This window comes from Sceloporus occidentalis, unplaced genomic scaffold (genome assembly GCF_023333645.1).
Source record: "Sceloporus occidentalis isolate IW3139 unplaced genomic scaffold, rSceOcc1.0.p SCAF_110, whole genome shotgun sequence".
Taxonomy (NCBI): Eukaryota; Metazoa; Chordata; class Lepidosauria; order Squamata; family Phrynosomatidae; genus Sceloporus; species Sceloporus occidentalis.
This window is the reverse complement of record NW_028317090.1, coordinates 726,158-743,373: the sequence shown is the minus strand read 5'-3', so window position 1 is coordinate 743,373 and position 17,216 is coordinate 726,158. Positions and strand designations below refer to the sequence as shown.

The 17,216-nt window shown below is 43.0% G+C and overlaps 1 protein-coding gene across 1 annotated transcript in view; it reads right to left on the bottom strand.

Moving 5' to 3' along the window:
* Positions 1 to 17,216, bottom strand: part of LOC149283165 (adenylate cyclase type 2) — a 354,857-nt gene that overhangs the window by 72,857 nt on the left and 264,784 nt on the right. Inside the window, exons 13-15 of the mRNA XM_089497880.1 lie at positions 10,393 to 10,462; positions 7,181 to 7,278; positions 4,698 to 4,782 (exon numbers count right to left, since the gene is read on the bottom strand). Of these exons, the coding sequence (XP_089354006.1) occupies positions 4,698 to 4,782; positions 7,181 to 7,278; positions 10,393 to 10,462 (253 nt within the window). The remainder of the gene's footprint in view (positions 1 to 4,697; positions 4,783 to 7,180; positions 7,279 to 10,392; positions 10,463 to 17,216) is intronic.

Sequence of the window (17,216 nt, the reverse complement as noted above, 5' to 3'; positions counted from 1 at the left end):
AATTAGTTAAATGTCCGTACGAGCGACCAATAAAGTCTGCTCGTACGGACATTTAACTAATTGAACAGGGAGGGAGACCAGTGGGATGTGCCGGGTAAGTTGCAGCATTGGGGTTTTAAAACTCCAATGCTGCAACTTACCCTGCAGATGCCACTGGTCTCCCTCCCTGTTCAATTAGTTAAATGTCCGTACGAGCGACTTTATTGGTCGCTCGTACGGACATTTAACTAATTGAACAGGGAGGGAGACCAGTGGGATGTGCCGGGCCACTGGAGGAGGCAGGGGATGTGCCCTGCAGATGCCACTGGTCTCCCTCCCTGTTCAATTAGTTAGTCTGTGCCGGGTTAAATGTCCGTACGAGTGACCAATAAAGTCGCTCGTACGGACATTTAACTAATTGAACAGGGAGGGAGACCAGTGGCATCTGGAGGGTAAGTTGCAGCATTGGGGTTTTAAAACCTCAATGCTGCAACTTACCCGGCACATCCCACTGGTCTCCCTCCCTGTTCAATTAGTTAAATGTCCGTACGAGCGACTTTATTGGTCGCTCGTACGGACATTTAACCCGGAACAGACTAACTAATTGAACAGGGAGGGAGACCAGTGGGATGTGCCGGGTAAGTTGCAGCATTGGGGTTTTAAAACCCCAATGCTGCAACTTACCCTGCAGATGCCACTGGAAATCCATAGGTTCGCTGTCAGGAGTTAACTTACAAAGACCGTGCGAGTGAGCCTATTGGTCACCTGCAGGGTCTTCCTCTGGCATCAACCAATTGGTTGATGCCAGAGGAGGTCCCTGTAGGCGACCAATAGGCTCATTCGCACTGCCCTGTAACCCGTGACGGCGAACCTGCGGATTTCCACTTTCGGGAACTGCCTCGATGCCGGGAAGACAATGTAAGTTAGAAGGGGGGGGGGGGAATGGTAGACGAAGACGTAAACGATCACAAAGATCTTCGTGGTGTGTGTCTTCGTCTTCGCCTACGTTTTACCGCCGCCGTCTTCTCTTCGGCGTGTCTTCGGAACGAACACGAAAACGCACTCTTCGTGTTCGTTTTCATGTTCGCCCGAAGACGAATGCACAAGTCTAGTGAGGAGTACAAAGACAAGTGTGTCTTGTCTACAGTCAAGCATGGTGGTGGGAGTGTCATGGTCTGGGCCTGCATGAGTGCTGCCGGCAGGACCGGCCCTGTCATGGAGCAGAGTGGGGCAATTGCCCCAGGCGGCACTTTTGAAAAAGCTTTTTTTTTTTTTTTTAGGGGAGGAGAGAGAGGGACGCCGAGTTGTTTTCGCTTATCAAGTTGTCAGTACCCGCTTGGCGCCCCTCTCTCTCCTCTGCGAGCCCTCTAGCTCGGTCTTGGTGCCGGCTTGTAATGCTGAGCGCCGGAATATGACGTCATTTCCAGCGCTCATATAATGAGAAGGTAGGGAGAGGAGGGGTAGATAATGAGCAGTGGCGGCGGCAGAGGGGGCGGCATTTCAAACTTCGCCACAGGCGACACTATATCTTGGGCCGGCCCTGGCTGCCGGCACTGGGGAGCTACAATTCATTGAGGGAACCATGAATACCAACATGTACTGTGACCTACTGAAGCAGAGCATGATCCCCTCCCTTCAGAGACTGGGCCGCAGGGCAGTATTCCAACATGATAATGACGCCAAACACACCTCCAAGACGCCCACTGCCTTGCTAAAGAAGCTATGGGTAAAGGTGATGGACTGGCCAAGCATGTCTCCAGACCTAAACCATATTGAGCATCTGTGGGGCATCCTCAAATGGAAGGTGGGGGAGCGCAAGGTCTCTAAGATCCACCACCTCCGGGATGTCGTCATGGAGGAGTGCAAGAGGACTTGAGTGCACCTCTGGCTTACTGTATTGAAGCATTAATATTTCTCTTCACTGGAAGTAAAAGGCCTAGCCCAACCCCTGAGAAACAAACTTTAGAGTTGGTCAGACAGGTTCAAAGTTCTCTGGCATCTGCCAAACCCAGACCCACCCATCAGACTGCCAAACAGAGAAGCATGATTCGTCGCTCCACAGAACATGTCTTTTTTGCTCCATAGTCCAGTGGTGGCATTACACCACTTGATCCGGTCCTTGGCATTGTATTTGGTGATGTGAGGCTTACATGTAGCTGCTCAACCATGGAAACCTAATCCAATCCGCTGCACAGTTTTTGTGTTGATATCACTGCCACTTGGAGTTTGGAACTCCTCAGCTATGAAATCAAAACCGCATTGGCAACTTTTACACACCATGTGCCTGAGCACTCAGTGACCCTGCTCTGTGACTTTACGTGGTCTTTTGCTTTGAGTTGCTGTTATTCCTAAATGCTTACAAATGGCTGTGGAATATCTAGTAGACTTGTGCATTCGTCTTCGGGCGAACATGAAAACTAACACGAAGAGTGCGTTTTCGTGTTCGTTCCGAAGACACCCTGAAGAGAAGACAACGGCGGTAAAACGTAGGCGAAGACGAAGACACACACCACGAAGATCTTCGTGATCGTCTTCGTCTACCACTCTCCCTCCCTTCTAACTTACCTTAGCATCGCGGCAGTTCACGGAAGTGGAAATCCACAGGTTCGCCGTCACGGGTTACAGGGCAGTGCGAATGAGCCTATTGGTCGCCTACAGGGACCTCCTCTGCAGGTGACCAATAGGCTCACTCGCACGGCCTTTGTAACCCCTGACAGCGAACCTATGGATTAAAGCGGAAATCCATAGGTTAAAGGGCCGTGCAACCGACCAATAGGCTCACTCGCACGGCCCCTTAACCCCTTAAGGTGCAACAAGTGCACCAGGAGCCTAAAAGTCTGTACGAGCGACCAACAGGGAGACCAGTGGGATCTGCCGGGTAAGTTGCAGCATTGGGGTTTTAAAAGTCTGTACGAGCGACTCTGTTGGTCGCTCGTACAGACTTTTAAAACCCCAACGCTGCAACTTACCTGGCGACTTTATTGGTCGCTCGTACGGACATTTAACTGATAGAACGGGAGACCAGTGGGATGTGCCGGGTAAGTTGCAGCGTTGCGGTTTTAAAAGTCTGTACGAGCGACCAACAGAGTCCCTCGTACAGACTTTTAAAACCCCAATGCTGCAACTTACCCGGCAGATCCCACAATGGAATCTGCCGGACAAGTTACGGCATCAGGAGTTTAACAGTCTGTACGAGCAACCCTATTGGTCGCCAGCAGGGGACTCGCCTGCCATCAACCAATGGCAGACGAGCCCCCTGCTGACGACTAATAGAGTTGCTCATACGGACATTTAAACTCCTGGCGCCAGAGCTGCTGCAGTACGCGTTAACCCCGTATTAACCCCTTAACTGGAAAAACGAAGAAAAACCGAACACTAAGAATGTCCACGAATATTCGCCCGAAGAGAAGACAGGAACAGGTGAATATTCGCGGAATACGAAGATTTTTTTTCCCCGAAGACGAGCACGAAGACGAACATGAAGAGCCCCCTGGTGCCCAAGTCTAATATCTAGCAGGGATGAAATTTCACAAACTGACTTATTGCAAAGGTAGCATCCTTTCACAGTACCATGCTTGAATTTACAGAATTCAGAATGGCACATTTGTTTCATTTTATAGACCTGTGGCAATGGGTCTGATTGAAACACCTGAATTCAAAAATTAAGGTGTGTCCCAATACATACATCTATATGTATGTGTGTGTGTATATATAATATGATCTATATATATATATATATATATATATATATATATATATATATATATATATCATTACTCAAAGCTAACAAGTCACATTGATATTCATACATAACATCCCCAACATGCTGGAAACAAGCTTTTTAAAAAATAATTGGTGGATATGAGATGAAAACAGTGTTCCACAGCTCCTTTAGGTCACAATTATAATGTGCATATAATAAAGCACAAAATCATTTATAAGAAGGTCAACAAGGTGTCAAGCAGCATTATCCTGTAAATGTAGTGTTCAGCCCCTTACCAGTTCACTCCACAGGCAGACTGAACTACCCAGTTGATCTCCTTATAACGCAATGAAGACATTGTGGGGTCTGTTCCTACAGACTTTCAGTTCAGTGATCTCTCTCACTATGATGTCATATCCTGGCGCTCTAAATTTAAGCCATGTGTACTAAAACAGAGGTCTGTAGGAACAGACCTCTCATCACAGAAGCACCGTGTTAAGAAGAAATAGAAGGAGAGGGAGAAGCTTAGATATGGGGAGAAAGATGATAATGAGAAAGGAAAGAGATGATGAGAAAGGGGAGAGTAAGCAGGAAATGGTAGAGGTGGGGAAAAAGGGAAGAGGTAATGAAAAAGGGCAGAATGATGGAGAAAAAGGGAAGAGATTGTGTGAAAGGGGAGAGATGATGTGAAAGGGGATGGGCGAAACAGAAGAGATAGTGTTTTTTGTGTATTGAAATTTTTTTTATGTTAGAGCAAGTGTATGCAAGAATGCTTTTGTGTAAGCAGTCAGGTGTTAAAGGACAAGTGTGTGAGTGTCCATTGCTAGTTCTGTTTTAGGCCTAAAGGGACCAGAATGAATCATTCTAACATATTTTTAACCAAGGGGATACATTAAAAAAAATAGTGTCCTTCAATGTGTCCAGCAACTTAAAAAATATCTGCCCTGAATAATGCCCATGCCTATTCCTGTTTACAAGTTAAAGGCATATAAAAAGCCTCATCATCTGTACTCACCAAGAGTTGTCCAGCAAAACATATACAGAGAGTGAATGCTAATAACAGAAATGCAGCCCCAAAGGAAATTCCAAGAGTAGAAGTTCTGTAATATACAATTTAAAAAAAAAATAGTATTATTACAATTCCATTATGCAAATGAACTATTTTAATCCAAAGGATAAAACCGTATGCTTTTTTGTAATCAGACGTCTTAATACTGATTCCTGGACTGTAATCAGAAGACTTGTGCATTCAGACTCGTACAAATGTCAATTTTTATGAAATTATCCAATTTTGTCAATTGGTATGATGCTTCAAAATGAGGAGTGACCCCAACGAAACAAACTAAAATGAAGCAAAGAGCTCAGAATGTTTGTTGGTTCTTTCTTACTTATGTTGTCTCACACTCACCCACTCTCATTCACATCGCCTCACACCCTCATTCACACTCTTTCCCACTGAATGTCTCCCTACCTTCTCCGATGACCGCTTCATCTCTTTCATCTTCTTGTTATTCTGTCTTCTTTTTTCATCCACTGCTTCTCCGTGGATGTGGCCTCCTGGTGAACTTCCACAAAAGGTCGAAGAATCTGAGGAGCTTTGCCATTTTGTGGAAGTAGACTAGGATGCCAGAATAATGAAGACAGATTCGCTGGGAAAGAGAAGCTTTTCTACACCTCTCTTCCTCAGCAAATATATCTGCATTATCCTGGCATATCTGTGCACATCCTCAAAGGGGCGGAGCCACGGGGACAGCTACTCCTCCGTTCTGCCAATCAGGGGAGAGAGTTTGCCTGGAGGCTACTCTGTTATGTGGAAGTTCACTGGAAGGCCATTTTCACAGAGTAGCAGATGAAGAAAGAAGACACAAGATGCAGCAGACAAAGAAAGAAGACAGAAGAACAAGAAGATGCAAGAGAAGGGAAAGCTGCACAGCAAGGAGACAGGGACACGGAAGGGGTGGGCCGAGAAGGTAGGGAGACATTCAGAGAGAGTGTGAGAGAGAGTGAATGAGACTGTAGGAGAATATAAAGGGAGAGTGAATGACAACAAATTTTGTTTTCGAAAGTACAGTAAATGCCCTCCAATGTATATCCAAACCTAAAGGGCAGAAAATGAAATTAATTGTCTTAAAACTAATGGACAAAAAACAAAAAAATAAAATTGGCTGAATCATTTTTTGGTCTATTTGCACAAGTCTACTAACCAGCCGACCTCTCACTAGCCAGACACATTAAATTTACCTGGTAATTTGTAAAGACACAGTGGTGTAGCTCTTTCTTAATGCTAATTACTGTCTTGTTCAAAGCTTTCCAGCCCAGCCCAAAGCCCAGCACTCTGTGGCAGCTGGTGGGTGATTGTGCGTTGTGTGCAGACAACCTGCGCTACAGCCAACACTTCTACTGAGGCTTCTATGATGGAGCGCCAGCATCGCATGACCTTCCGGTTCTCAGTCATAGAAGTTCCAGCGAAAGTGCCGGCCAGCAGCAGAGGTTGTCTACACGCATATGCTCACCAGCTGCCCCCACTAGACACCAAGGAGTCTGGAGCACGGGGGGTAAGTCTGGGAGGGGGCAGAGTGGCATATCTGGGGGTATAAGGCATATCAGGGGGGCAGAGTGGCAAATCAGGGGCACAGTGGCATATAGGGGGTTATAAGGCATATCAGGAGCACAGTGGCATATAGGGGGTTATAAGGCATATCAGGGGGCACAGTGGCATATAGGGGGTATAAGGCATATGATGGGGCACTATGGCATTTAGGGGGTTATAAGGCATATCAGGGGGCACAGTGGCATATAGGGGGTATAAGGTATATCTGGAGGCACAGTGGCATATCAGGGGGGTATAAGGCATCTAGGCTAAATAAGGCATATCTGGAGAGGGCAGAGTGGCATATCTGGGGGTATAAGGCATTCAGGGGGTAAAGGGAAATCTGGGCAGCAGTGTGGCAAGCCTGGGCTCAGATGTGCATAACTGGGGGGCAGGTTGGGAAATAAAAACAAGAAATGCATTTTTCTCAAAGTTTTTTTTATTCTGCTGTTTGTTTTTAACATCCAGCTTGTTTATTACATTATTTTACATAAACAAAAAAATTACATAATTTTTTTTTATCCGATCGATCGAAAACATAATCGGCCAACTAATCGATTATGAAAATAATTGTTAGTTGCAGCCCTATAGTCTACCAAACCTAAACCCTACTACTTTGCACTGATGCAGAATTTTACTAAAGTTCACTGCACATGCATAGGGTTTGATGTTTGTTCTTTCACTGGTCCCAATGCAGGATTCAGGACTGGCATCTGTGCCACTAAGCAGTGCCACAAAGCCAAAGAAGGCATAACCTTGTGGCTCTTGCAGATTGTTTCAAAAATAAGCACTCTGCAGAACAATGGTTGATCAGGGGAGCTGATACACAATATAGAAAGTAAAATTAATGTAAAAAATATTACTTTACTCAGTGTTTACTATAAATTTGTCATCAAGAAAAAACTTACTTTGGTAATACCAGAATTTGTACAATGAAGATGCAGAAAAATATAAGACACGCACATGTCACATAATACTTGAAGGCTGGCAGTGTAGTCGCCCTGTACTTAAAAAAAAAAATAAAAAATATATATATAAACATTAAACAATAGAAAAACACACATGACACTAAAGTAAACTACTGTACTATTAACTACAACAATTGTTGAACAAACTTATCTTAACTACTACATCCGTGCCCAAATACTTATCTTTCTTCATAGCGGTGGTCAGTGGCATAATACAAAATGGTGAGCTGCATCGCGAAATACCTCCTGGCCATCGTATGTGTGGGCCCACAAAAATATCTCCATAGCCGGCATAATAGGCAGCACTAGATCAATATGGGTTTATCTCTCTTTATTAAAGATATGGTGTGGCTATAGATCCCATTACATAAATTTAATGCATTAACATTTACTACATTTTTTTCTCAGTTTTGAGAGGATATGGTTTGTTAAGGGACATCAGTGTGACGGTTCATGCATGTGCAAAACACTTGCTGCACATGAACAGATGACACATACAGATGGGAACCCGCAGATTCAGTCAAATCCGACCAAAACTTCATGCAATATGGATGCGCCCAGGATGCTATGTAGGGAATGTGGGAGCTCCAAAAAAAAGCTATTTTCTTACATCATTTCAATAAAGTTTTACTCCAATTATGTTGTTATTAGTGTTTAAAAAAAATAAAAAAAATTTCCTCACTACAGTTGTCCTTTAGGTATGGATGTACTCAGTAGCGTACCTAGCAGGGGGGGGGTCCGCCCCGGGTGCCGCTCGTCAGGGGGGTGCCACGTGACCACATGTCCCGGATCCCCGGCAGCCTCGTCACCTTTTTATTTTTTTACACGGAGGAGAGAGAGGGGTGCCTAGCAACCGCTCGGCGCCCTTCAGTCTCCTTCGCGAGGCCTTTAACTCCCCTTTAACTACAAGGGGGGAGAGCGGGGGTAGATAGTGGGGAGGGAGGGAGAGGGGTAGATAGTGGGGGAGAGGGAGGGTTGATAGTGGGGAGGGGAGGGAGGGGGTAGATAGTGGGGAGGGGAGGGAGGGGGTAGAGGGGGGTAGATAGTAAGGAGGGAGGGAGATAGTGATGAGGGGGGTAGATAGTGAGAAGGGAGGGAGAGGGGGGTAGATAGTGATGAGGGGGGTAGATAGTGAGAAGGGAGGGAGAGGGGGGTAGATAGTGAGAGGGGGGTAGATAGTGAGAAGGGAGGGAGAGGGGGGTAGATAGTGATAAGGGGTAGAAAAGGGGGAAAGGTAGATAGTGAGAGAATGAATGTGTGGATGAATTGTCTGAATGAGGGAGATAATTAATGAGGTGGTGAGAATGCATTAATGAATGTGTAAATTTGTGTGAATGAGAGAGAATAAATGATTGTGTGAATTAATTATGTGAATGAAAGTGTGAATTAGTGAGTGACTGTTAAAGTGTTTGTGTGTATGATAGATGTAAAACTGATTTATGGAAAGGCAAAGCTGGCACAAGTAGGATGTTTGAGCCTTGGGGACCAAGATGACACAGGCAGGGTGTTTATGGGACAAAGATGGCACAGGCCGGGCTGTTTGGGGAGGAAGTTGACTCATGCTGGGCTGTTTGGGGACAAAGATGGTAAATCCTATGTGTGTAATCTGGGTGCTGGTCAGGTTCTATGTGGGCAGTGTGTACGCCAGAGCTGGCTTTGTGTTGTGCAACCTGTGATCTATGCCTGTAGTTTTATCTCTTGCTATGTTTCCATACATTATTATTGTATACCTGCAAATACGGGATTTGTATGTCTGATTCTATGCCTCCAGTGCTGAGTTCACATGTGAACAATAATAATAACAATATATATATATATAATTGCTAACAGCAATCACACTCCTATCATGTCAAGTCAGCTAGTACATGCTGGAATCTGGGCATGATAGGAGTATGATTGCTGTTAACAATCATATATATATATATATATATATATATCATTGTTATTGAATTTTTTGTCCTATTTTGCTGTGTTACTTTAAATAAAAGTGTGAGATTTTTTTTATGGTGGGGGTCATATTTGGTTTCGGACAGGTAAATGCTGGATTTTCGGTTTCAGTCCAGAATTTTCGTTTTTGTGCATCCCTAAGCCAGACATTGAAGTGGTAGGCCTACACCACATCAATGTTTGGGTTAGTATATAGTGATAGAAGTTATACTGCACTATTATCAGTGTTTGGCTCAATGTATAGTGATAGGGATTACGCTGTACCACCGTCAATGTCTGCTTCAGTATATAGTGTTAGGTGTTATGCTGTACCCCGTCAATGTCGGCCTCAGTATATAGTGATAGATGTAATGCTGTACCACCGTCAATGTCGGCCTCCGTATATAGTGGTAGGTATTATGCTGTACCACCGTCAATGTCTGCCTCAGTATATAATAGATTAGATTAGATAGATTACATAGGCTGAAAAAAGACATGCGTCCATCAAGTTCAGCCTTTCCTATATCTGTTAATTTGTTGCTGTTGATCCAAAAGAAGGCAAAAAAAACCCCGGTTTCGCTCTTTCCAATTTTGCACTAACCAGGGAAAAAAATTCCTTCTTGACCCCAAAATGGCAGTCAGATTTCTCCTTGGATCAATAAGATGTTTCCCCATAATTAAAGATTATGTTTTTCCAGGTATCCATCCAGTTGCAGTTTAAACGTCTGTACAGACTCCGATAAAACTACCTCTGCAGGCAGAGAATTCCACATCCTTATTGTCCTTACTGTAAAAAATAATGATAACAGTAATGCCGTACCACCTTCAATGTCTGCGCCAGTATATAACCATAGAAGCTATGCAGTTTTAAAGTGTTGGGGGGGGTGCCACATACAGAATCCGCCCCAGGTGCCAAATACTCTAGGTACGCCCCTGGATGTACTACCTTCACTTTTAATTACAGCAATATCTGCAGGGAAAGCCCTAATTTTTGGCTTTTTTTTTGTCCAAGAGCAAGTAGATATCCATTATATTATCTTCTTATATATAATATATTTTAGAAAGCAAAAAACTGATTACACCAAGCTCTCCAGCTGCTTTTTGTCGCTTTTTTATTGCAAGACAACCACTAGGGCTAGCATATTTTTAGCACACATTCAGTTTCTGTCATTCTCTAATAGACCCCTTTATTGAATAATCTGAAAATGAATCATTTTTTTACTTACTTCTTTTTCAAGAGTTTTGTTATGGAACAATAATGATATTCTTTGTATATCCTCAGATTTCAGCCATTGCCTATAAAAAAGATATTTTATATATGTCATCATAGAAATCAGAGACCCATTTTAACTCACTTTGCTAACAGCTCAAAGAATTGGAAAACCAATACCAATTCCAGTACAATATAGCTTATTTAAGATAATTTAGTCAAGAAAATCAAATACTATTATCAAGAAAATCAAATACTATTATCACTTGGGTTTAGACTAATCAATCATTTTTAATGACTAACTAAAGTTGTGTTTTATTGGAAACTGCCTATTAAATATTCAATACAGTAAAGAGAAACTTTTACTTTTTTAAAAGTCCATACATTCTGGATTAAGCAACTGAGAAAGTGCAGCCTGCTAGCATTTATGAAAGGAGCTACATCAGCTAGTAAATAAACAGCGTACTGTATTATACCTTTAAATCTTTGAGTACCAGAGATCTAGGCGACAATCTTATAAACACCTTACCTAGGAATATAAATATATATATTCATAGACTATATGGACAAAAGTATTGGGACTCATTGGTCCTGTCTCCCAATACAAATTCAAAATAGTTTAGAAAGGGTCCCTAGGAAGGGGAGACAGGAACGTATCAGGGTCACATTACGCCATGTGACAACGCAGTGAAACCTAGGCTGCTCGCACAGTGTGGGAGCTGCTAGATATAAAGCTGCAGGAGCGGTGAGAGGTGAGCAGGGGTGGGAGGTTGTATGTATGCATGTATGAATGTTAGCATGGTTGTGTAATTGTGTGTGTGAGCATGGATGTGTAATTGTGTGTGTGAACATGGATGTCTAATTGTGTGTGTGCATATGTATGTGTAGGTGTTTGTGAGCATGTATGTGTAATTGGGGTGAGATGGAGTGTATTTTAAAATTAATGTGCACGTGTGTTATAGTTAGTATGAGTAAGTGTGTGTTATTTGTGTAAACATATGTGTGCCAGAGTGTATGTTGGAAGGGGTGGGCAAAGAAGGCACAGACAAGTTGTTTGGGGGCAATGATGGCACAGACTAGCTGTTGGGGGGGCCCCAGGGCAATTTTCGCACCAGGGCCCTATGGTTTCTAGTTATGCCCCTGACCTGACCATTAGACCTACAGGGACTTTGATGGCATTGCATTCTAAATACAAACTCATTAATATGTAGTTGGTCCCCTCTATGCAGCTATAACAGCTTCCACTCTTCTGGGAAGGCTTTCCACAATAAGTGTTTTTGTGGGATTTTTTGCCTATTCATCCAGTAGAGCATTTGTAATGCAAGGTACTGATGTTGGATGAGAAGGCCTGGCTCGCAATCTCCGTTTCAGTTCATCCCAAAGGTGTTCTATGTGGCCAGTCAAGTTCATCCACACCAAACCATCCAACCATGTCTTTAAGGACCTTGCTTTGTGCTCAGTCATGCTGGAATAGAAAGGACATTTCCCAAACTCCATTGCATTGTTCAAAATGTCTTGATATACTGAAGGGCACATACCAAGACATTTTGGACAATGCAATGTTTCTAACTTTGTGGGAACAGTTTGGGGAAGGCACTGATTTTGTGTATTCCTCCAGATATGCAGTGAAGTCATACAAACTTGCATAACCTAATATAATCATGCCAATATGTTTTTTGTTTTTTTTTATTTAACTCTGAGTTATGATATGTGAAGGATTTGGCTCTGGGCCAAATCTATTCCCTTAATGTACTATGACTACTAAACATAAAGATCATATCATTTTAAATTATTTTTTACTAAAGATACTGTAAATATTATAACATTTTTTTAAAGCTATCAGATGCCTTGTAAAACACAATAACAGCAAGAACTACTACATCTCTATTACAATAATCAATTTCATTACTATGCTAAAGAATAAACCAGAAGAAACAATGCACTTAAGCTAAGCAGATTGTTTCTTTCACAAAGAAACATCAGAAATATAACATTATTTGGTATCTAGTTCAGGTTTAGGTCCAGATACTAATAAATGCTTTTGTGTACGCAAACAGTTAATGCCAAGTATGCAATTATAAGTAGGAATTTCTCAGAGTTTTAGCCAGCATGGAATCTTGTCCAATGCCAGAAATCAAATAAGAACCTGTTCTGCAAACAAATCCAAAAATCTCAATACATAAGCTATTTACCATTCTATTATAAACAGAACAAAGTTGTTATAGCTGGAAAGATATGTGCAGTTTTTGCATTGCTCTGCTCCTTTTTAGCACTTTTGTATTATAGGGTCATTATGTATTATACATTTCTGATGTGGTACACAAATACAAAAGCAAATGTAGCGTTGCTCAGCTACTGTAGAACAAAGGGAACCTTATATTGAAGCTACATTTCCATTGTAGATTTTTTTCTCTATTATCACTAAAAGTCTATAACAACTCAAGATGGGTACAATCTGCAATGTTCTTTCCTTTTATACTTTCGAATCACTTTGATCATTCAGACCAACCTAAAATCTGAAAAACATACGGGATTTAAGAAGAGCCAGGGGACAGGTAATATCGTGCTGATTATATTTCCCACATCATATATATATTTACTGATTATATTAGATAAATAGCATGTTTATAGGCTTATAAAAAATGACTTACTGTTCTGCTAGTGCCTTAAAAACATCAAGGTGCTTTTATAAAATTATATGTTTATTACTTATTTGCGCACTTATATGTGCACAGGATTCTCACAATATGGAATTGTTACTAAATTAGATTTTGTACTTTAGTGAATAAGTTTTAGCTTCACTGTGCATTACAGGAACCCAATCCACCAAGCTTCTTATTTAAGAAAGTTGGTACTTTATAATGCCAAGCTTTCATGGAATTTCATTGTCCTTACCGAAGCAGAAACTCACCAGCATATGTTTTTCATCCAAGAAGTGGGGGTTCTATCACTAAGATGCTGTTTCACCATAATCATCTCGTATGACAGACTCCAGTTAGGGAGGAAACTTGACATTCTAAGATTGCAGCCACCCCCCCCCCAGACATCTAAAGAGGGGATTACTACATGTTACTCTAAAAAAACACTAAAATGTAACAGATACATAATCCTAATGAAATTGTCTTATTTGTTAATATACTGTATGTGAACACTCATGGAAGACACCTCAGAGTTACATTTTCTTGGCAATTGGCAAAGAAGGACTGCTTTCATAGCACAGCTAAATTATTTTTTTAAAGTTGCCTATAGTTTGTACTTTTATTTTTCAGTCAGTGTTTTGGAGTTTATTCAGATGAAGTTTTACCTCAGAGAATCTCACAACTGCTGTAAAACATCTCAAAATAACATTATTATTTTTATTATTTATTGTTTTATATAGCGCCTTCAAATTCCGTAGCGCTGTACAATGGGTGGACAGGACACAACAAGTAGTATGTAACATAACTTTTTGACTTACAGAGACTACAGGGGAGGAGGGCCCTGCTCAAACAAGCTTACAGTCTAGAGGGATTTAGGGTGAATTACACAATAGGTAAAAGTGCCACTGTTAAAAGTATTGCGGGAGAGGGACTAGGAAAGTTGAGCTAAAGGAATATGGGACGGCGTTAATGTGCTATGTTGTAAGCGTCCTTAAAGAAGTGGGTCTTGAGGGATTCTTTAAGGAATAAAGGCACGGAGAAAGGCGGATAGGACGGGGGAGAGCGTTCCAGAGGATAGGGGCAGCACTTGAGAAATCTTGTAAGCGTGCATGAGGGCTAGAGATCAAAGGAGTGGATAGAAGGAGATCATTGGAAGAGCAGAGAGACCGGTTAGGAGTGTATTTAGAGATGAGTGAGGAGAGGTAGGAAGGGGAACCGCTGTGAAGGGCTTTGAAAGTAAGAGTAAGGATTTTGAAATGAATCCTGAAGTGCACAGGCAGCCAGTGAAGAGACTGACAGAGGGGAGAGATGTCTTTCCTCTGAATATACACTGCTAACTACAACCATCAGTCTCCTGCTCTTAAACCATTATTTTATCCATTCAACTATTTTGGCATTGAAAGACTGCATTTTTTACTGTATCAAATGCCTTACTGAATTCTAGATATGATATATCGATAGCAGGCCCGGACTGGGACAAAAAATAGGCCCGGGCATTTGAGACTGAGCAGCCCATTTTTATTTATTTATTTATTTATATGCCAGAGATGCCACTGTGCCCCCTGATATCCCTTATACCTCCTATATGACACTCTGTCCCGTGATGGAAAAACTGACAGCGCTAAAATAGGTATGAAAATATATGCTTTAATAAATAGACAAAAAAAATAGATAATACATAATACAATATCAATATATATATATAAATATATGGACAATACAAGCAATAAATCAAATATTACAGCAATAAAAAAAAATAAAAAAAAAGAATGCACATAATTAATAGATCCCGAAAAAATTATATCTGCCCACCAGGGGTTAATATATCAACAGAAGAAACATGGGGCAAATAAGCAAAAAAATAAAGATAATACTCCAGGCTAAGCTTACCCAGTGGTGCTTATTTGCCCTGTTTTTCTTCTGTTGATATATTAACCCCTGTTGGGGCAGATGGAAGTGAAGTAGTGGAAGTTGCGCACTAAAATCCAAATTCCCAGCAGCACTGCAGGGGACCTGGATCCTCTCTCGCAGCCAGTCACAAACTAAGAAACTCAGACCACGCCAACTGAATTGCGGCGCTCAGCCAATCCTCTAGGCTGAGCAATGTGACTAAAAAAAGTCATCATACACGGGACCCCTGAAGCCACAATCTAGTGCCACAAATCCTTTTTAATAAGATACGCAGGTTGAAATAAGAGTAAATAACACAATACCTTTACTTTTGCTGGGCCTAGAATGTTTTGACCTCTGAAGTGACAAATTCAGGAGGGCGTTTTATCTCTGGATAAGTAAAAATTAAATAGTTCAATTTAATCCTACAGAAAGTAAAGAGCCAGAAAACAGATGACTAAATACACATCAGGACAGGCTCTGCCACCCAGTCAGTCACACACACACACACAAACACACACACACACACAAGGACAGGCTCTGCCACACCAACACCTAAACACAAACACCAGGACAGGCTCTGCCACACTGACACCCGCATCCGGAGGGTTTCCACGGACGCTTTCCCTTTGATTTAGGTGATGGCCGCAGCTGGCTCTCTTGTGTATTGATGCTGCCAGCCCCCACGTGTATTTATGCACTCAAGAGAGCAGCCCCACTTTAGTATTGATTTATGTGATGCACTGATGCCCCAGCCAGCACTCGCTTGTGAATTAATGCCCCCACACCCTTGCGTATTGCCCCGTCAGCCAGCCCTACATTGTGTATTTATGCCAGCCACCCCCCTTAGTATCAAATCAGACCTGGCACCCAGACCTGCCTAGGACCCAGATTGGAAGAATAGGACTTGCCATCTTTGGCCCCAAAACAGCCCGCCTGTGGCATCTTTGGCCCCAAAACAGCCCGCCTGTGGCATCTTTGGCCCCAAAACAGCCCGCCTGTGGCGTCTTTGGCCCCAAAACAGCCCGCCTGTGGCATCTTTGGTCCCATAACAGCCCGCCTGTGGCATCTTTGGCCCCATAACAGCCCGCCTGTGGCATCTTTGGCCCCAAAACAGCCCGCCTGTGGCATCTTTGGCCCCAAAACAGCCCGCCTGTGGCATCTTTGGCCCAAAAACAGCCCGCCTGCGGCATCTTTGGCCCCAAAACAGCCCGCCTGTGGCATCTTTGGCCCCAAAACAGCCCGCCTGTGGCATCTTTGCCACCAAAACAAGGCTGTTTTGGTGGCAAAGATGCCACAGGCGGGCATCTTTGCCACCAAAACAGCCTGCCTGTGGCATCTTTGCCACCAAAACAGCCTGCCTGTGATATCTTTGCCCCCCTTACACATCCATGCTATCACACACACACACACATATTAATTCACAAATATTTACTCACTAATTCACAGATAATCCATTCACTCATTCAGATATTCATACATTGATACTCATTAATTCCCTCATTCAGACACTCATTTACATATACTCATTCACAAACATTCATTCACTCACTCCTTCACAGATACTCATTAATTCACTCACTCAATCTCAAACACTCCTTCATGCAGCCTCCCCTTACCTGAACAACTGAAGATTTAAAGAGTACGTGCCGCTCGGCGCTCGCAGACCAACCTGTTCTTCTGCACAGGAGGAAGCAGATGCGCAGCAGGGTCATGTGACGTACGTCACGTACGTCACGTGATTCTTTTGGATTCCTGCGTCCCCGGCATCCTCGGCTAGCCAGTAAGTAGCGGGCCCCCGCGGAATTAATCGTGGGGGTTGCACGGGCCCCCTAGAGTGGCGGGCCCGGTCGCAGCTGCTGCAGGGTTAAGGGGCAGGTGCCCCTTTTGCCCTGCGTTATAGACGGCCGTAGAGGCCCAGTCAGTCCGGTCCTGACTGGGCCTATTTTAAGGTAGGGGGCTTGGAGCTGCAGCTCCATCAGCCCCTAAATCAATCCGGCCCTGCCGCGGCCCGGCCCACCGGGCAAATGCCCGGTGTGCCAGATGGCCAGTCCGGGCCTGATCGATAGCACCTCCCTGGTTCATTAATTTATTTGGGGGATCGTTGGGAAATCTCACAGGGTATCACCCTTTACTGTCTGTATCTGTCATTTCCTGGTATGTGATTTGTATTTGTACTGTTTATTCTGTGGCATTTTATAAGTAGTACCAGGGCCGGCCCTACAATGGAGCCGATTGGGGCAATTGCCAAGCGCTTTTTTTTATTTATTTATTTTTTATTTAAAGCGTAGGTGCCAGCTTGTAAGGCTGA